This window comes from Pyxicephalus adspersus, chromosome 5 (assembly GCF_032062135.1).
Source record: "Pyxicephalus adspersus chromosome 5, UCB_Pads_2.0, whole genome shotgun sequence".
NCBI classification, from domain to species: Eukaryota; Metazoa; Chordata; class Amphibia; order Anura; family Pyxicephalidae; genus Pyxicephalus; species Pyxicephalus adspersus.
Genome location: NC_092862.1, coordinates 129,825,431 through 129,846,942, shown reverse-complemented (window position 1 = coordinate 129,846,942; position 21,512 = coordinate 129,825,431). Strand labels below are relative to the sequence as shown.

General features: G+C 36.8%; 1 protein-coding gene across 1 annotated transcript in view; it reads left to right on the top strand.

Moving 5' to 3' along the window:
* The window catches only part of MYO3A (myosin IIIA), a 96,470-nt gene extending 75,910 nt beyond the window's left edge, over positions 1 to 20,560 (top strand). The window contains exons 30-34 of the mRNA XM_072413409.1: positions 512 to 656; positions 9,959 to 10,062; positions 12,679 to 12,719; positions 15,028 to 15,159; positions 20,142 to 20,560. Of these exons, the coding sequence (XP_072269510.1) occupies positions 512 to 656; positions 9,959 to 10,062; positions 12,679 to 12,719; positions 15,028 to 15,159; positions 20,142 to 20,256 (537 nt within the window). The 3' untranslated portion in view covers positions 20,257 to 20,560. The remainder of the gene's footprint in view (positions 1 to 511; positions 657 to 9,958; positions 10,063 to 12,678; positions 12,720 to 15,027; positions 15,160 to 20,141) is intronic.
* Positions 20,561 to 21,512: the final 952 nt, after the last annotated feature.

Below are 21,512 nucleotides of genomic sequence, written 5' to 3'. Positions count from 1 at the left end.
AAACAGGAGGATTCCCAGGGAATCCTGTGAATCCCCTGTGAATCCTCCTGTTATAATGTCCTCATTATTCCGATGGTTTTGCGAAATCGGTTCGCCGAAATTTCGCAGAATAATCGGAAGTTGGAGGAAATTTTCGCAAGAATGCCAGAGGCATTCTCACTCATCTCTAGTCATTACAGTATCTTCTAATTAGGTGTAATCTACATACGCCCTAAATGTGATATAGGAGGGGTGTAAAAGTCTAACATAGTGTCATTGAACACCTGTTTACACATCTATACTTCTTAATGGTTGTCCATGGTAGCCTTGGCACCCTCCCCACCTACCAAATTTACACCATTACTGTAAAGCCCTAATTAAATACCCGGTTAGCTTGGTTATCAATGTAAATGACCGCTGTGTTTTGGTGGTGAGTGTAAATGTTTTTATTACATTGGAAATTATTACAACTAAATGTAAATGCCTGCAATGATAGTCAATCAAAATAAAAAAAAAATCTATTGTTTTCTAGATTTCAAGATTGTCTGAGAACTATTTACTTCTACAACAAAAGTTGAATGATATTATTCTGACCACCGATCTAAACCCTGATAGTACTGCTGATTACCTGAAAGGGATGAACATGAGGGAGAGAATTACCCAACAAAATGGAATGGGTAAGCATTTTTTGGCTTTATTGTCCCAGAAATGTGGATAACAGAATTTCTGAATTTTAAACACACTGGAGAACCCGTAAAATCATGCAGTTTCTTCCATAATTTCAAATTAAAATAGTCAGTAATATGTTTTTAGAGTCACAGCATATGCTTTTATAATTTTTTTCCACTTTAACCTCCCCTGACATGTATTTTTGTATTACAATAAACAACAATGGTTGGTTACAAAAGATAATGCTGCCTGTCTAAATCAAACATCCTTGCCCACTGAGATTACGGTAATATTTAGATGATGTTGGCCATCTGAAGATCACAACCTGCAAAGGGGAATTGGAAAGAATCAAAAGAATTGCATTTTGTTAAAGGGGTATTTTGATTTGCTGCCTGTGTACAGTTCTCATGCTGTGTTCTTTTCACGTAATTAAATATAAAATACCTTGCACTGGTTTATAAGCATCACCTGCTCAGTTTCTGAAATCAAATTAACATTTTCAGTATGCCTTGGCACAGTCTGTGTCCTAGCCTTCTCCCTGTGCCACGTTACTGTGTCAAGACGATATGTAAAAGTATTTACAGGTTCATTTAGTTTCTTTCTTTTTTTTCCGTCAGTTTCCATTATTGGAAATGTTATAAGGCACACATTTCTGTATCCTGACAACTTCTCAGGTGATGAAATCCAACAGTTTTTTTCTCATTTGTATTTTGGGCTTGTACAGAAAACAAATTTAGTTTCTTGTGTATAGCAGAACGTGACGTGTTTACTGATCCATACCGAAAATAATTTTTTTTTATTTGTTTTCTGCAACTTCTGCAAGCGAGAGAACATTTCAAGGAAAAGAATAATTTAATTAATGATGGTATTACTGTGACATGGTAATGTACTGAGAGCAATATATGTTGAGGGTTTTATACACAGATCACATCACAATGGTGTTTTTCAAGCAGCTTCCCTTTCTTTTTAATAAGCAGTGCTTTTAAAGTCACATTTCATGTTGAAAGCCATGCTGCATCTTTTGAATGCATACCTTTTTTCTACAATGCTTAGTTCAGTGTGATGCCATGGATCTTCATCCTTTCCCTTTTCTCCCAGCAATGGGTTGGTGCTGAATACTGCAGAGAATATGTAATAATGTGTTAATGTTCCCAGCAGCATTCACCTATGAGCCCAGAAAGGCTTTATTAAATTCCACCAAGTCCACCATTAGGACACAAAAAAAAGGACGCATTCAACCATTTGGAAACCCAACCTTTGAAGATAGATACAGTATCCTTTACAACACAGTATCTTATAGTATCACTAATAATCTTTAACATGTTAAAATCAATTTGAAATCAATTTTCAATATTTTAAATCTGCAAGATAAAGAATGACAAAAATCTATCCCTGTTCCACAATTGCTCTCCTGCATTGTCACCCTGTCAAATTCAGACTACCAGTAAATGTTTCAGCAGACAATGCCTGGGCATGTTACACTGCTGTTACCATCCGGGAAACCAGTACAGGTAGTCCCTGGGTTACATACGAGATAGGGACTGTAGGTTTGTTCCTAAGTTGAATTTGTATGTAAGTCGGAACAGGTACATTATTTTAATAAATGCAATTAGGACAGATGTTTTTTTTTCAACATAATATTAGGCAGCATGGTGTCAGTTACTGTATAACATCTTCACTGTGATTTAATCACAAATGAAGCAAAAAATAAAAATGCAAAACAAAAAAAAAACTTTTTGGAGCCTAGACATTCAATAACTTATTAACTCCTGGAGCAAGCTGTGCTTTGATATGCAAAAAGAATCAAATGAGGAGTTTGTCTTGGCCATTAAAGAGTTACAAGAGGTTACAGAACAGCAAAAGATTTTTTCTGCAAGTAATGCGAACCATGATCAGGGAAGCCCTGTTCGTATCTAGGAGTTGTCTATATGTCAGATGTCCTTAACTCGGGGACTAACTGCAAATTAAAAGTCATTTGGTTGGATAAAGGAATAAACCTAACCAATGCTTTTTTTTTTTTGTAAAACTTTGTTGTCCTGGGCAAATGGACATCCTTAAATAATGCTATTTTGTGAAGTGCATTAAGAGGAGGAGCTAAAATATACTGTATAGTTTTTTTGAAATAATAATAAAAGGATTTCTTTATGTTTTTTAGTTTGATAAATATTACATTTCGGACAATTTTATCATGCATTCTTTTTTATCACCTCAAAACTCATCCAAAATATCATAAGATAAGTTTTCATGGGAGTTTCAAAAACAATAATAAGGGTCCTCCAATTGGTTTGCTAGCTTACTGCAGTGAGAACCCTATGGGTACTTCAGGAGCAGGAACTCTGTCACATCTAGGACCAGGTTCATATTACAATACATTAATACACATGGATTGGGGTGTGTTTTAATAAAGCAGCCCATTTATTTTTATTAGTTGCCTATCACCCCTAAACTTACCAAAAAAGTATTTGTTTGTTTTTTAGAACAGTGAACTGCAACACATGGTAATTAGATATTGTATGATATGGTATTCTGCAATAAATGTCCATTGTCCAAGTGTGCTGGGGTACCATTAGGAAAGAATGGCATAACAGTTCACCAATGCACAAAGTTTTGAGGTGTTGCAGTAATTAATGCATTAATGCAGCTCAGCAGTGTGAACTGTGCCTTATGATCAGCAGATGTGATCAAGCTTTACCAGTTTCTGTAGAGGTGTCCTAAATCCTGGTGATTGTAAGGACTGTATAAGGATTTTAATGGCACAAAATGCTGCTGAATCTCCTTCTCTAGAAAGTGACAATGTGCTGGCTGAGTTACCCAAGTAATGACTCCATAGAAACAGGTACGAAGTAAGCCTGATGGTGGTGGTGCGACCAGTGCTCCTATGAGAGAGAGGTGCATTTTCTACAAAATATTAGCATTTGGTGGAAATGTGAGCAATGTTTGGATCAATGGATGTCTGTCACCATTCTGTAATGCTTTAAGATGTAGACATATAGTCAGATAGCTCCAGAAATTTATGTAGAAGCTATTACAGTAATTGTAAAATGTGTCTGGAACCATAGGGAATAAAACAAAATGTACACATACAAGAGAAGGTGATTTGGGGGATTTAGGAGAAACAGGCTGGGGAGGTGGATAACCAGGTACAGGGTAACAACAGAACAACCAAAACAGCAGGTGGGCAGGAGGGTGTGAGACATGAGCACAAAAAGCAACACAGGTAGACAACAGGATATTCAATATCAAGTAGGCAGGAGGACATGAGTGGACAGAAAAACAATCAAAAACATGTGGACAAGTGACTGAAATCAAGGAAAATGTGCTGGTGGATGCTGTCTGAGCAAGACATAAGCCCCAACTTAAAAAACGGGTGACCATTAGTCTAGTGACCAACCATTCCCCACATGGACTGTCACAGAGCTTTATGAACCCACTGTGTCTAATTTTTAACAGTTGATAATGGCATAACCCACAGCCTGATCCGACAATCATAATTCACTGAAACAGATAATACATTTCCATGGAAACTACTGTTATCTGTTTCAGTATTTAGGGTACCTGAGAGGGAGACACATGTGAATACAAAAAAAAAGCCCTAAAATGTTAAGTACAAAAGTAATACTAAAACAGTGGTACACATACTCTCTGTAGGCTTTGATTGCTACACAGGAACCCAGATAAGACTTAACACTGGCTGTGGGAAATTCCCATAAGGGTGAGTGATCAGGATGGAAAAGGCTCATCCTTAAACTGATCATCTTCATCCCAAAGAAGGATAACTAAGCTAAATATAAAAATGACAGTTGTAAGGCTGTGGTATGCTACTGAGCTTACCAATGTAAGTATTGCTGCAGGAAATGTAAGTAAAGGCATAGCTGGAACAGGTTGAGGGATGGTGAAGTTTGAGGGAACGGAGGTAAATTAGACAACAGCAACATACTATAGGTGTCCTAAATGGCCTTAATTATCCCATTAAAGATCCACGGATAATGATGGATAAAAACTCCAAGCCTAACCAACCCCTAACTCCTAACCAAATGTATCAGCAACTAACTATTTCTTTTCCTTACTGTAATTGTGTGTAACAATTACACTAGTAACAAGATGCACACTGCCATCTTCAGGCTGCCATAGAATGTACAGGCGGATTATGTTGTCTGGTTACCAATCAGTATTTAAAGACCTGTAAAAAAGATCTAAGAATGCACACTAATGCATATGTCTACTTTTAAGCTGGACATTATTTGATGTTTTTAAAACATGAAAACTGTGCTTGAAAACATTAATAGGTAAAAGACGTCAGACCCCTGCACATACAGAAAGGAATAATATAGCTGTCAAAGTGAGTAAAGTGTTTCTTTGCACATATGTCCTCTGTAATCTATCATAATTATTTTTTAGAGCAGAATAAAGTGCAGTGCAGTTGTGTGAAGAACAGCAACCCATAGCAACCAAATAACACAAAAAAGAGTACACAAAAGCAAGAAGAAAACTTTCTACAACAATAAAAAAAGTCTTTTTACAACATGTTTTGCTTCTACCAGTCATTTATGTAGTACAATCATGAATAAATGGCCTCAGCACTCAGCAGATAAATAATATTTCCCTTTAAAAGCTTTCAGATCATCAGCTATATTTAAACCATAATGCATTCATATTTAAACTCAAAAGATTTTTTTCAAATGCCTGTAACGAAATGTTCTCTGTTCTGTCTGCATTTTCTGTGACTGTAAATCCCGGACAGGAAAGGATAGCCATTATGCGCCAATTTGGAGTGATTGGGCACAGCGGTAGAGCAAAGTCAAGCGTTTAAAATAATGGATATTTTTTGCCTTATATATATGAGTCACCGGTTTTGTCATGTCTGTTATATTTGTATGTGTCTTGTTTAGAAAAGGAGTTTTATACATTTACAAATGAGTAACTGCATTGTGTGTTCTCTTTACAAACATTGATATAGTTTTACTTGACGGTTACTTTTTTGTAAATAGAGGTTTATCTATATATTTATCATGCTTTGTATGTACAGTGGCTTTAGAAAATATTCAGACCCCCTTCACTTTTTTCAGTTTTGTTATGTTGCAGCTTGGTGCTACAATTGTTTTTTTTCCCATTAATCTACACTCAGTACCCCATAAGGACAAAGTAAAAACAGAATTTTGGACAATTTAGTAAATTAACTAAAAAGAAACATCACTTATTTGACAACAAACCTATTTCACACAAACAATATCACATTTACATTACAAGTATTCAACCCTCTACTTAGTTAAAGCACCTTTGGCAGCATTGTCCAATCTTTTTGGGTATGATGGAACAAGGTTTGCACACCTGGATTGGGGGATTTTCTGCCATTCTTCTTTGCAAATCCTCTCAGGCTCATTCAGTTTGGATGAGGACCAGAACTTTGGTGGACAACCATTTTAAGCGCGATGAGGTTCAATTTACGGCTCTGGCTAGGCCACTCTAGGACATTCACAGAGTTGTCTTTTAGCCACTATGTTGTCTTCTCTGTTTGCTTTGGGTCACTGTCATGTTGGAAGGTGAACTTTCAGCCCTGTCTGAGGTTCCAAACACTGTGGAACAGGTTTTTATTAAAAATATCTTTGTACTTTGCTTCATTCAGCTTTCCCTCAACCCTGACCAGTCTCCCAGTCCCTGTTGCTGAAAAACATCCCCATAGCATGATGCTACCACCGTCATTCATCACTATTGAGATGATGTTGGACAAGTGATAAGCAGGGCCCGTTTTCCTCCAGAGAAAACATTTCGAATTAGGGTCAGACTGTTCAATATTGGTTTAGTTGGTGTGGTCCTCACAGTCACAGTGACAGTCTTTCAGGTGTGTTTTTTTTTGCTTTCCAAGTACAAGCAGGCTGTCATGTTTTCCATCTAGCCATAAATCCCAGATCAGTGGAAGGCTTTGCTTATGGTTGCCCTTCTGGAACTTAGTATCATCTCTGGAGCTCAGTCAGTGTGCCCATCGGGTTCATGATCATCTTTCTCACTAAGGCAATTCTCCCTCAGTTGGTCAGTTTGGCCAGGCAGCCAGCTTTTGGAAGAGTCCTGGTTGTGCCAAACTTCTTCCGTTTGGGAATTATGAAGCCTACTGTGCTCTTGGAAACCTTCAATTCAGCAGATTTTTTTTTTGTAGCCTTCCTCTAATCTGTGCTTTGCAACAATCCTGTCTCTGAGGATTACAGGCAGTTACTTTTACTCCATATGCTCTATAATGTTCCTAGAGTGGTTTGAGCAGGACTCCACAGAACCCTATTGGGAAAGGCAGAATCTGGATAGTGAGATGATGCAACTGAATGAACCTGGAAGGTCGTAAAATAGCTATCTTATAACCATATCTAGCTCTGTTTCTGTCAACCCTTCTCTTAACTTTGTGTCAACTCTTTATAAGCTTATGTCCAAAATACAATAAAACTTTCATAATAAAAGCCCAATACCAGATTTTCTGCTCTTACCCTATGCTCTAAGGAAGTGGGCTGAAAGACGTTGGATTTCATTAACCCTTGAAGATGACTGATGCTGGGAGGTTTTTTTTGGCCTGGGCTACTGATATTTTGATTGATAACGGCATCTAAAAGCTTCCTAAAATAATTTTATTCATTTTTAAACAAATGACCATGACTTTTTTCCCTCCATGTTTATTTTACAGCATATTGTTTGCCATAAACCAACCAGTGGACCTTAAAAGGGCCTTCATATGTGCTTTGTTTATATATGTAGAAGAATGATTCAAATATGGACTGTATTATAGAAAAGACCTTGCAGTGTCCTCACATAAATTGGGTTCCCCACTGACAGTTCTCTCCATAACCGCCTGGCTAAGTCTCCAGCTCCAGGATATTTCCACTTCTGATGTCAGTTGACTGGCCAAGCATTTGCCAGCAAGTGAACTGTAAGAGGATTAGATGAAATTGCAGTAATGCCATCTAAGCAAATTGTGAAAAGCAGCAAGTTCCGCTAATTGCAGCTTGTGGGGGACTGCGGGCCCTGCTTAGTAATCATCGACAGTATTACTCATTGCATTTTGTGTGACTTGTGAAGCTGTGAATCACCGCTGCTTAAACTACAATTATTCACAAATGTCAATGTTTCTTACTACTTTTTTTTTTTTTTATAAAGTAAAGCTACTAAAACATCAGTTCCTTGATGTACTTATCCATACTCACACAAAGTAATTATATATCTCTGTTTTATTGCTATCATGCTTTTCATATGTGAGTGCCTCTGTGTATTCTGTGCTACTGTTATTTTAGTTTGTTCTCAGAACATTTTCTTCCCATAAAATACTTTCTCTTTTTCTTGATTGGAAACAGGTCCTCATGGCCTCAGCCACCTTTGAAACTTAGGAATTCATGGTTCATTCACAGCACTACTGGGACAAAAGCAATGCACCTAGAGAATTCAAAATATTGTGGGTTTTTTATGTTTAAAGAGCTTGAGTTAAATAGGGGAGGTGTCTAATAATTACCCCTTGGTAATTCTCTTTGTTCTCTGTGTCTGAAATTAATAATTTCAGTATCAATAAAAGCAGAACGCACTTGCTTTGCGTCAGTAACACAGAACTACTTTCTTGCCATTTGCGCAGCAAACAGTATAAGGAATCGACCTTTCCAACAAAATCAAAATATTAACTTCAATAAGTTGTCTTTTACTAATGAGTTCTAGTCCTAATTGTATTCACTCTGTAGTGACCAATCAGAAGCTATCTTGTACTGGTTTGACTTTAGCAAAGTGTTTGTGGCTGTATGTTTAAGAATGTTCTCATTTACCCAGGTCATAGTAAAGCTAGTCATATTCAACCGGACTTGACCATGGCATGTTAAAGGTGTTCCATGGCTTGCCCAAGTCATCAGAATCTGATTTTGACTTCCTACGTCTAGCTAATCTGGTGTCTGGTTGCTCAGGTTTACCTATGGGTTTCTTAATTTAAAAAAAGCTAAAGACCTAATGTAAAACATTTCTAGAAGCTAGGGGTTGGAAGGTTCTGCAAAAGTTTAGGAATAGATCTAAGTTTCGTGAACAATGTAACTGCTATGCATGTGCTTAGTCAGTTGCCATTTCTCACAAAGAGTTGACAAAACATTGGACCGGTGCTATACAAGCTAGCACATTATTGAAAAAGCCTATCCCTTACCCAGTGACATTTAGATTTGAACATTTAAAAGATTACCTGCTTTAAAAATTGTCACATTTAAGGATCCAAAGTGTTCACTGTGTAAAATGGGCTGCACTTTGAATCTCAGCCAGAACACAATCTAAGTGGAATTTGTATGTTCTCCTGTATTTTTATAAGTTTTCTTTCATATTCCAAATGCATACTGATGCCTTGCCGGGCTTCCCCCCAAGTTTGCTTTAGAATATTATGTTGATTACAATTGTTGGTACTGGATGTCAATGATAACAAATAAAGCAAGTAAAGGAAGGTAGAAGAGGCGTCATTTCATATTGTACTATAAAGACCACAGAAAACATTGAAGAAATCCATTTGGTAAAATATGGACCTGAGATAAATAAACAATGACCGCTGCACTGGTTAAAAGCTTCACACTGTTCCAATAGTATTTCTTTGTGATCATTCTATGGATAACAGTAGAGATGCCTATACTTTAGCCGACACTCTCCCAATTGATCTTTATTGATTCTTTCACTTACCAAAGAAAGGGCACACTAGGGAAACAAAGCTTGGTGTTTTCTTAGAACTGAACACAACACTTTTATTACATACAAGGAAAAATTACACATGGTAAAAAAGTACAAGGTATATAGAACATGGCCAATTCCAGCCCTCAAGTGCCAGGTTCGACACATTTTTATTATTCCTCTAACAGATAGCAATACGTTTAGTGAAGAATGGTTTACAAAGCAAATGACTCTTTTTATATTAAAATCCTGGCCTGTATTTGATGCTTCAAGACAGGAGTTGGATACCTCTGATATTGAAAAATGCTACTAAAGAATTTTACTTTTATGCTGCAACTTTATTAGCCCTCCAGTAACCAGGTTCTTCTCTACAGAATCTAAAGTCTACATGGAACTAATGATACCATTGCTTTTTCTTACCAGCTCCATGCTAGTATTACAGAGATGGCTTATTTTTCAGTAGCTTCATGGGTTTTCCTTTTTAAAGACTTTTTTCCTTTATTTCCTATTGATCTTACCAATAACACACGTTCTGCGCTAGGGTTACTAACAAGGCATTATGTAATATTAATGGTGTTATTTTTGCCTAATATTGCTTAGAATAAATGTTTCTGCAAATGGTTTATTGATTGATGGGTATGTTTTTTTTAATCAGTAACACCACACTTAGACGATGTTAAGCCACAACGAGCTCCTAGGAGGCAGAAACCAAAGACACTGAACAGCCCTGATGACTCCACCTACTACAATATGCTGCATGTAAGTTGGTATGGTGTATAAGCCTTCAAGGAAAACTCCTGTTTTGGTATTATTATTAATAATAAAATAGCCTAACACATTGCAGGATGGGTCTGCATTTTTCTTGAATCAGAAAGCTACATAAGCAGCAGCCGCACAATGATGTCTCGACGGTCTGGCCCAGCCCTGTCTCGACCTTTCTAACCTCAAGGGAAATCCTTGAAATGATTTCCAAATCTGGATATGTCTACTATGACCACAGCTTATAGTACATTAGCGTGATGGTCAGGTGGAATAATTCCTGTTACATTGCCAGGCACTGGAAATAATGCAATTCTTACAGATGGCCAAAAGACCATTTGTGTCAATGGTAATTTGATCTGAGAGGTACAAATTACTCATGGCTCAAGAAACCCTAGCACCCTAGGATCCTAGGTTTCCACAGAACGCTGGCTGAGAACCACTGGTCTAGCCAGTAAAGGTAGCAACACCATATGAAAAGGTAAGCACTCAAATTACAAGTCTAAGCGTCTGTTGCCAAGTCTTTGGCCTGTGGTTTGCTTATTACTCTATTGGTACTTTATTGTGCTACCCCCATTACCAGTAACATGCTTACTTCGAGCTAGCAAACATTATTTAGACTGGCTTTTACTGAGTAAATACCCTAGTTTATTTATTTCTTCTGTAACTTGTCTCCTACATTATGTCCCTAATTTCCAAACACGTCTGTATCATGGCTGTCCATCTTGTGTAGCATGCCTGTGGTCTCTACGTTTCTGTACATGCAGTAAATATAATGTGCAGCCCTTGTCTCAGGTGCCACACTGGGTGTAAAGTAAGTTGACATTCATTGCCCTTAGTCATCCTAAGCCTTAAATAGTCACATGTGCTTCCAAATACATGTTTTCAGATTTACCACTAGCCCATTACCAATGTCATCTAAAGAGCCTATATGATATGTTTAGTTGTCCGTTGGTTTTACTTATGGCTGGATGAGTTCTAGTCATTCTTTAAAAAATTGTGTTTCTTTCAATCATGTCCAATAAACCTGATGCTTTTAGAACACTTATTTTCCATGACAAGTAAAGTAAATGTACTTCCATCTCTAACCAGCTGAAATACGATGGACATCTGCCAGTTTTTTCAATGACTACGAAAATGCTTTTTACTAACCAGCCCTTTTTGAATCACTGTGTACCCCACATCCATCAAGTTCATCCCACATGACTTTAAATCTACATGACTGTAACATAACTCAGGTAGACAGGAGGTTCACTTGAAACATTTTTTTACCTCACATTGTCATTCCTGACCTTTACCCAAAGGGTCCTAGAAGGCAACACTCACCCAACCAAGCCACTTGGGGGTCTGCACCATTACTTGTTTAACTCTCTGCTACCCGGCTTCACCCTAGCACCTGGCCATGCTGGCCTTCCACTTCTATATCTCACCAGCTCCATGCCCTAGGTTTTGCAAAGCAGATGAGTTCTAAGACACTGGTGCATCCAATCATTGCCAGTGCAGTTCCTCTTTAAAATATTAATTTAAATGGACTGTTAATGCATCAAAAATGTAATTATACCATTTGTATACAGAATGTAGAGTGTGGTGCACTGTGGCATGGATGCATTATGTTTAGCTAGTAGTAGAGGATGTGGTCTCAGATACAGCTATCCTGCACCAATGATGCCGAACTTTGTATTCTAGTAGCATGTTTAACCAGATACAATTGTCAGAATCAAAATGTTCCTCTGAAGAAATTGTTCTGATTTCTATCCTTTGTGTGCAGGAATAGCAGAGATTGTGTAGAATGGAGTTTTCAGGTGTGAGCAGGAATTAGGGATGGCAGATGAGAGGGGTGGTTTATCAATTCCACATTGTATAATAAAGGTACCTGAATTTTGTTTCCTATTCTTTGATTCTTTTGCAGTGTTGACCCAAACCACATCATACAAATCTTTTTTTTTTTTTTTTGCCATCCTATGATAAGGACAAACTGGTATTTTAAAGGCACTTTCTGAAAAGTGAAGAAGTTATAAAATGTACAAATACGTTGGCGGATATGTGAACTAGGAATGATGTTAGGGCAAGTATAATGGGCTATTATCAGGAAAAGGAAATGGATAATCTTCCAGTATTAGCTCAGAAAGTCTCAAAAGTATTAGTTTGTCTAGCCAGGTGTTAGACAATATCTCCTTTGTGTTTCTATAAATACAACACAATAAATCAATACATGGCCATTCCATTTATTACTGAACCTCCACTATAAATAACTCTTTGAAAATAATAATCTGAATAGGTTAAGTTTTTAAAAGTCAGTATTATTAATTGTCTTTACATCAACAACAGGGACAACAATAGAAGACAATAATGAGAAAGGTCGTTCTCATGTTCTAGGCAGGGCACACATGTTCAATTATTGTCGCTGGAAACCATTCCTTTTATAAATCAATCTCACCATACTTAGGGCAATATAACAATAAGGCTGATTTACTTAATGTGTTCAGAATTGTCTGAAAATAAATAATTTGTCTATTTAAGTCAATTAACCAATCATGTATCATCCTTTAGGAATGCTATTTTTTACTAGTAAAATTATAACTTCCAATAAATATTACATATTTACTATTTTCCTAGTTGCCCTACGTTGATGAAAAGCGAAAACCAAGAAAAGAAAGGTAATTTAATTCCAGAAAAATGTATTTCTGATTATTTTTTTCTATTTAGGCAATTTTTTTTCACAATGGCAAATCATGAAATTTTTCATTTTAATTATACACCTTTCCCAAGTTATCTCTAAATATAACTCGCTGTTAGAAAATGTATACTCTGTCAATATATTGTGAATAATTACACTTGATTGAGGGGTTTAACAAATAAACGTACATAATTATTTTGTTTTTAATCTTTTTCCAAAGCTGTATGTAGATTACTTCATTGTATTTGTTCCATCTACATATGTAATGACCTATCTTAGGTCAGCCAAAAATACTGCTGGAATGTATTCATTTTGAAAAATAGAGCATACCTGCAACCATTTGTAAGTTGAGTTCCTGATTGACATATACTGTAAGTGAATTATTCCTTTGGCAAGGGCTAATTTACTAACTTAGTGATTGTAGGGAAAATCCCCTTTGCAAAGAATACTTAATCATATGCGAGGGAGTGTGAACATGTTTTTTGATTGTACGTGATTGGATAGTTTAAGACAGTGGCGCTTAACCTTATTCACCAAGCTGGGTGAATTATCCCTTTCAGTATAATAGATCACTGTGCAAAATGAACACCCTAAACTTTCCTTTGTAAATATAATATTATTATCTTGTATTTATTCTTGTAATGCAGTGATTTACAAAGTCCAGCCATGTTACTACCCCCAAGGTTTTCCTATTATTTTCTTAAAGCTGAGGTTAAATTTTATAATTATTATTAAAAAACAGTACTTATATAGCGCCAACATATCATACAGTGCTTTACATTAAACAGGGGATAGAACACATTTTATGTCATTTGTATTTGTTTGGTACTCATTAGGTATTTTACTACTATCTGCTACGTGGCTGCATGTGGCGTCAAGTATTTTACTGACACTCGGGTATTTTACCATGAACTGCTGCATGATTATGGCAGATCATGATGTGGTTCCCAAAATAATAAAAATGTCACAGGCCGTGTAGTTCTTTTTGGAGATTTGAGCTGTGGGTCTCAGCCGCATGCATGCCTGGTTAGCTTTGGTGTAGTTTGCCGCTCCTGGGTGCACAGCAGCTCTTTCCTGCCTGTCTGGGAGGTATTATTATTATTATTATTATTATTAAACAGGATTTATATGGGGCCAACATATTACGCAGCACTGTACATTAAATAGGGGTTGCAAATGACAGACGAATACAGACAGTGATACAGGAGGAGAGGACCCTGCCCCGAAGAGCTTACAATCTAGTAGGTGGGGGAATTTACACACAATAGGATGGGAGTTGCCAACAGCACAGATTCACAGGTGTGAAAGAGCTTTGAAAGTACACCAATACACACATATATATTAAATGCTCATTTACTATGTAGACTGGCATTTGGTTTTAGGAAATCAACAGGGGTTATTTTAGAACTCCAAACCTGTTATTTTTAAAAGCATTACAGTGCAAAGTTTGTTATGTATATAAGTTATATTATGTTATATGTTTTTTTAAGGTAACTCTCAAAATTTCTTTACAAAATCTAACTACATGTATAAACAGCAGAGCAATGCAGGAATGTGATAAGGAATTATTTAATGCTTACCCAAAACTGTTGCTATACTGCCTGTTCTCCAAAATCTGCTTTGCTGGTATTCTCTGCTATTTATTTATGTATTCTGGTCAAGGTTGAATACTGGATTGATGTAATATTTGTAGCACCCACTCTCTCTGTCAGTTAGAATATCACACTAAATGTATTTAAGAAAACTTGTCACATGAGCTGTCTCAGCTATGATCAGTAATCAGTACTGGAGGCTACCATTGTCAGATTTCTAGAAATGGTCCTATTTTCAGAGTAGGCATGTCACTATAGAAGTATCTGCTCTGCTGCTGATTGCTGACCAGCAGAAATGTATCTGTAGTCTCCCATCAGTGTTCAGGAAATATACCCTCTTTGCTTTTGTCTAGTCCCACTTACCCTGGGGAAATATATAATTGTTAGTGTTAAAATGATGACCATGTTCACTGGGAACCAAGGGCAGCCATTCCTTGGTTCTTTTATATTCCCAATAAAATGTTGCTGATTAAGTCTTAAGAATGTGACCATATCTTGACTCTGCAGACATTTTTCTGTCTTCTGTGTTCATATATGAATGTTCTCCACCTACGTTACCTCCCCCCACGTACTAGTCAAGGATGTTATGTTGCCAGGAGCTCTTGTCTACATGTCTGATAACTCTCTGAAGTGTTTATCTGCATTCTAGAGCTCTCTTGGTTAAACAGACAAAAGGAAATTTTGTTCTCTTCACAGTCAAGGCAAGGTACTGGAATCAGAAGATTATTATAAAGAAATTTATTCCAACCATTCAGTGTCAATAAATAAGCCCAAAACGTATGATGGGTTTTCTGCTATGGAGTTTTCCATCCTAACCCCAAATGAGAGGTAATGAATGCTTCACTTTGTCAAAGGAGATTGACAACGATCACACAAGTGGAAGCCACTATGACTGCATTCTAATCAGACACAAATGTGTGGGAAACAAGATTTTTGATCAGAATGTATGATTACTGGTGGTACCATTGTGTTATTAACAAGGCAGGTTTCCATCCAGTTGGGAGCAGTGTGATGACATTGGGGACATGTCGGAATACCTTTCTACTGAATATTTATTTGTGAAATGTATACTTTTCTGGTGCAGTCTTTGTTAATATTTTTAAATTTTATTTATATTTGTTATTTGTAACTACACAGAGGGCTTTTTTAACCTAAAACTATGGGCAAAACTTTGGGTGATGGTTGCCCCTGTAACATAGTTTTATATCTGTTATATCTGTTGATTCTGCATGTTATTTTTCACTTTCCGTAACTGGATGACAAACAAGTGCTGGAAATAAAAACAGTGAGGTGTAAATGTGACATAAAACTAAAAGAAAACCTTCTCCCTATTCTTTTAGAAGCAACAAGTTGGACCCTGACCTGTCACTGTTGGATGTGTAGAATCCCAAAAGAAAAGTGTTAAATTGTGCAAATATTCTGTGCAAAATCCATTCCACCCAGTGCAGAATTAAGTTCAACTTTTAAGTCAGAGGCACACATTTCAGTCTCAACACTTATAAACAGAAACTTTTGCTGTAAGGATCAAGAAGTAATAAAATGTTACAGGGGGAACAATACATGCCTTGTTAATGATTTTGTTATTTTTAACAAACTCACAACTTTAGTGATCATGCTGGTTCCATAACCCCTAGAAACTGCCTTGTTGCTAATGTTTTAAATAAAAAATAAATGAATGAAAATGCCTAACCTACCTCCATAGGTAGCAAATCCCATTCATCTCTATGGGTTCATAACCTTTTTTTTTTTTTTTTTTTTTTTTTTTTTTTAAAATGGTATCTAGAGGCTGCAGTTTGTCAGGCTATCACATTTTCAGCTTTGTGTGCCGAGAACTAAATAACAAAAACCTAGCTTACTTACAGGGGTAATTTATGGCATTTTTCATTCAAAGCGATCATCCTATAGCTTGAAATCTTCCTTAAGTACCTATATGTGTAGAGCAGAGTGGAATTGGAAATCTAGCTGTATGTAGGCAACCCATTTTTTTATGTAAAATGTTCACATCGTAAAATTAGATTCAGAAAATGCATGGGTCTCTAAATGGATATGATCTCTTTTCCTTGTATGGTAACTTTTAGATTTCCATAAACACCTGTAATTAAGGCATTGTTAGTAATAAAATGGCAAAAGTAGCAAAAATATTGGTGGTATTGTTGGTTCAAATGAATAGAGTACATTGACCATACACTACAGATGTCTAAAGTGCAGCTAACTATAAATCAGGCACTGCTGAAGATGGAGATATCATGTTTTTATAATGCAAATGCCAATGATCCACACTAGAAGCCATTTGAATCAGTACCTTGAACTATACTTTATTCTCCTTACAGCAACCAGCCAGAGGGCCTGATTTAATAAAGCTCTCCAAGGCTGGGGAGGATACACTTTCATCAGTGAAGCTGGGTGATCAAGCAAACCTGGAATGGATTTATTTGTTAGCAAATGTTTTGAATCCTGGACCAGATCCATTCCAGGTTTGCTGGATGACCCAGCTTCACTGATGAAAGCGTATTCTCTCCAGCCTTGGAAAGCTTGGAAATCAGGCCCAGAGTGTCTATGCCAGGTCAGGTCAACCTGTTGGCTATGGGACATTGTGCCTTCAGGTTATTTACAAAGAATTTGTCCATCTTTAGCCCAGGATGCTGTGAAATCTCCCTTGCTAACTAAGAACCTTAATTGGCCCAACTAATGAGCTAGCATATCCGGTGAACAACGGTCTTCTATCTAGGAAGTTCACGGGATAGTTTATATGACCCAACAGAGAATGAATAGGGGAGACAGTTGGAGGTTGGGTACTGCTCACTGTCACTAGGTGTCAAATCTGCAAACAGTTTGTTCTTCAAGAACCAGTGTTGCAATATGGGCCACTGAGTATCTAGTTGCCAGCCAGCAGGAGCCACCTGGGAATGCTTGTTCCCAATGCAGGTCTCAACCTTACTGTCCCACAGGTGGGCTCCCAATCCAATGTCCCTACCATAGCCATACTTTAATGTCTCCAACATAGCCTTAGAACTGTTTGAGGAGAAGACCATTAACCTGCCTATACAATTTGGGGATGTTGGAGGAAACCCATAAGGGGAACATAACAGACCTAATGTAGATAGTATCCTGGCCAAGATTCTAACCTGGGACCCTAGTGCTCCAATGCCACCATGCCACCCATGTTGTATGTTATTTCATCTCTATATTTAGCTTTTTACTGCAGCTCAGCTTTAATGAAATTGAAATTGTATAACTAAGCAACTTATAATTATACTCTTATATACCAGAGAGTATAGTGGAGAAGAACTAAACGGTAAGTACCTGCTGAAAGGCTGCCCAAAAAAATGCCAGATTGCTAAAAGACTTCTGGCTTACAAGAAAATGATATTGTAATACTACAGGTAGTAAGATTAGAATGATGTAAAGCAGGAAAGCTTTGCTTGTTTTTAAATTTTATATTAAAGTTTTAAAATAGATGCTTTTATTTAGATGAATTGGGGATGTTGCACACCTAGCATATTTAGTATTAGTTTTTTTTTAAATGTATTGTTTTGTTCTGCCTTGGCATAGTTATGCTAAATAATGCTATAATCTTTTCTCCAGTGCTGCTGGTTTGAGGTTATATTTCAAATTTGGGGAACATTTGTCCATTTTGATCACTTTATCAAACTTATAGTATTGATATATTAATGCTCATTGCATAATAGGTAAATATGTTAATAGTAAAGGACAAAATTGGGGATCTGGGTCAATATGAAGTTGGCACCATACATGCATAAAGGACTTGTATAAATAAGCTTGTTTATAAATGTTTCAACCAAATCACTAGTCAAAAGCATGCAATCAAACATTAAGTGCAGCAGGGGCTACATTTGATCATTTTTGATTACAACATAAACAGATCTCAGAAGGACATGCTACTTCCAAATGCAGAATAAAGCTAAGCAGGTCAAACCCCTTCTAAGGACAATCATCCACTCTACACAATTAAAGCCAACAGATATTTCTGATATTTTATTAAAGTGCATTTTAACCACACATTGCAAAAAACAAAGCCCATCTAAAGCAGGCTCTGAATAGGATTGTGCTTATCTGCTTATCAGTGAACGAGGACCTGTGAATTTAATCCATATGGGCCCCAGCTAAGAAAAAAAAGCAATCTCGAAAGGTTTCCTCTAGTGATAGCAGCCTGTCATTATGCAGATCCAAGAAGGACAAATAAATGTACAGCACAAATAAATATACAAGTAGTCCGCTGGTTACATGCGAGATAGGGACTGTAGGTTTGTTCTTACGTTGAACTTGTATGTAAGTCAGAACAGGTACATAATTTTAATAAATTATGGACAGATGTTTGTCTCAACATATTATTAGGAAGCATGGTGTCAGTTACTGCATAAAATCCTCACTGGGAGTTATTCATTAACCAAGCAAAAAATAAAACTTTATGGAGCTTAGACATTCATTAACTTCTGGAGCAAGCTGTGCTTTGATATGCAAAAAGAAGCAACTGCAGGATTTGTCTTGGTCATTAAAGAGTTACAAGAGGCTGCAGAAAGAGCTCCCCCCCCCTAAGATCACTCACAACCTCAGCTGTGTTTTGCAAAAGATTTCTTCTGCAAGTCATGCAAACCGACCCCTCCCCCTTCAAGCCTCCATTCTGCACACAGCGAGCAGGGAAGCCCTGTTCTAGGAGGCGTCTGTATGTCGGACTACTCGTATAAACTAACTATATCAAATCCACCACCAATGGTCCTGGCAATTGCATTTAAAGACATAAAAATACAGTTGACCACTACTTGCTTTTTAGAACTAATCCCAACTCATCAACATGAAAATTAATTTATTAAACCTTTCTACTTTCATTTAATACCTTATTTCAGACCTAGTAACATTATAGTAGGTCTTGGTGCATCTCTGTGATAATAGATAAAAGGAATAGCCAACAGGGTGATGTATATTCTTTCAATGACTGAAAGAACAAAAATCCAATGAATGTAGGGATGGACCAGAGGCAGTAAGGTTGAGGAGGAAATGGCTAGATCAGCCTTTCTTAATCTTTTTAACATGGGGGAACCCTTGAAATTATTTTCAGGTCTTGGGGAGCCCCTAGCAATAATACCAATATGCACAGCTCGTAGTAATTTGGTCAGTAGAAAGAGTCTCTTACATTGCTGATGTCGGCAAGAATGCCACCCATACAGATAGTCAAAAAAATCATTAGTGTCAGTGGTAACTGACCTGGGAGTCACAAGTGTTTAAGTAACCCCTAGCAATCTCTGGATGAACCCTAGGGTTTCAAAGAACCCTGGTTGAGTAACACTAGGCTAGATGATGTTTGGACATCCTAGAACAGGAAAATGGGGTGGGCCCTGTCAAACTGAGCTGCAGAGTCTAATGCACCATGTGAGCATAAAATAGTGTTATAACTGTGTGAAATTAATCAAAATAAAGAGAAATTTATTTATATTATTGTGAAGTTTTTCTTTAATCCATCGCATTCACTTTACCAACTGACATTAGCAATGATTCTTTGCCCTTACTGTATATATAAAACATAATATAGAATCCCATATTTCATCTGTGAACCCTGGAGATAAGAATGCACTCCTCTTGCTAAGTGTAGTGTAATTGCTGTCTAATTCATCAAAGTGTTTCATACACATTGTAGATATAAGAGAAATAGATGTTAGACTTCACAGGAAATATTGGAAAGCTTTCCGCTGTGTTATTTTTAACTCAGAACTCCTTTCGTGGTAAACAAAGCTTTGTTGCTTCCTCCTGACCTCTGTAAATAAATAAAAAAAACTATATTTATTTTTCTTTAGAACTTCCATTGCAGATGGAACCAAGCAAGAAAATGAAATGGATGATAACCCTTACGACTACAGAAAACTGCTCCGGAAAACATCCCAGCGTGAACGCCTTATCCAGAAAATTTAAAGCAGCTTTTTTTATTGATTGTTATTGTTAAAACATTGTAACAATTTGAGCAAAGATTCTATACTTTCCATATACATTTTTTTGCTTTTTGTAAAATTGTTAAAATAAGTTATTTTAGCTTTAGCTATGCAAAGTTACATGTATACGTTGTGTGTGTCTTTTTTTATAACAATGTAGTTTTCTACAGATTTTTTTTTTTCAAGAGCTGTACGATATTTTATAAGAATTGTGTTCCGCCTATTTATGCCATCAATTCGGATTGTCAGTTGTCCACAATGTACTTAATAAAGAGGAAATAATTTAAGCCAATCTCTGCTTAATTTAGTATCAAATGTGATCTAGAGTTCCAGCCAAGATCCTTACTGTAACAAAAATAACCACTGCAGTAAATAGAAAAATATTCATTGGTAAATCACAGGTAAAACTCCCGCACTTAGGAAGAAAAAACAGTTTACACTATGTTATCTTTCCATAGAAACATAATTACATAAAATACATAAGTAAACATAAATGTGAAACAATCAGAAGTAATATTATAGCTGTGTGTTCCTCTTCAAACATCAACACCCAATTTCCACTATCAATGTAATATTATTACATTACTCCATTGACCCCATTGACCTATGCAGTTCCACAATAAACTATTTATTATTTACTATACATTATACCAGTATATATTGTCAATAATACCAGTATTGTTGCAAAAGGGTTTGTAATCTTGTAAAAAATGTCTTGTGATCCAAACCCCAATCAGAAAGATTCCAGTGCAATAACAGAAATGCTTGGTCAATAATTCAGGTCAAAACCAACCCAGTGTACTGATTACCAATGAAAGAAAAGGACAGTGTAGAACAGGGGTGCCCAACAGGTGGATCGCGATCTACCAGTAGATCGCAAAGGCAACGGGAGTAGATTGCAGGGCCCTGCCTTTTAAAATAAACTCTGCCACGCACAGGAGTTATTAAGTCCAAGTTTTTTTTCTTGGTAGATCATTTTGACCTGGTCATTTTAAAAGAAGCTTGCAAGCCAAAAATGTGTGGAAACCCCTGCTGTAGAATACTGGTTCAAAGGTTGTTGTTGGTAGCAATCACATGATGCTGGAAGGACGTTTGCTTTGTCAATGGGCATGAGGGCTTCACTTTCATTACATGCTCTCAACTATGGTGAAACTAAATGTGGCAGAATTGATGCTGTTTTTATAATGTGCCACCAATGAAAGACAATAACTATTACCCAGATCTGGACTGAGATTTTGT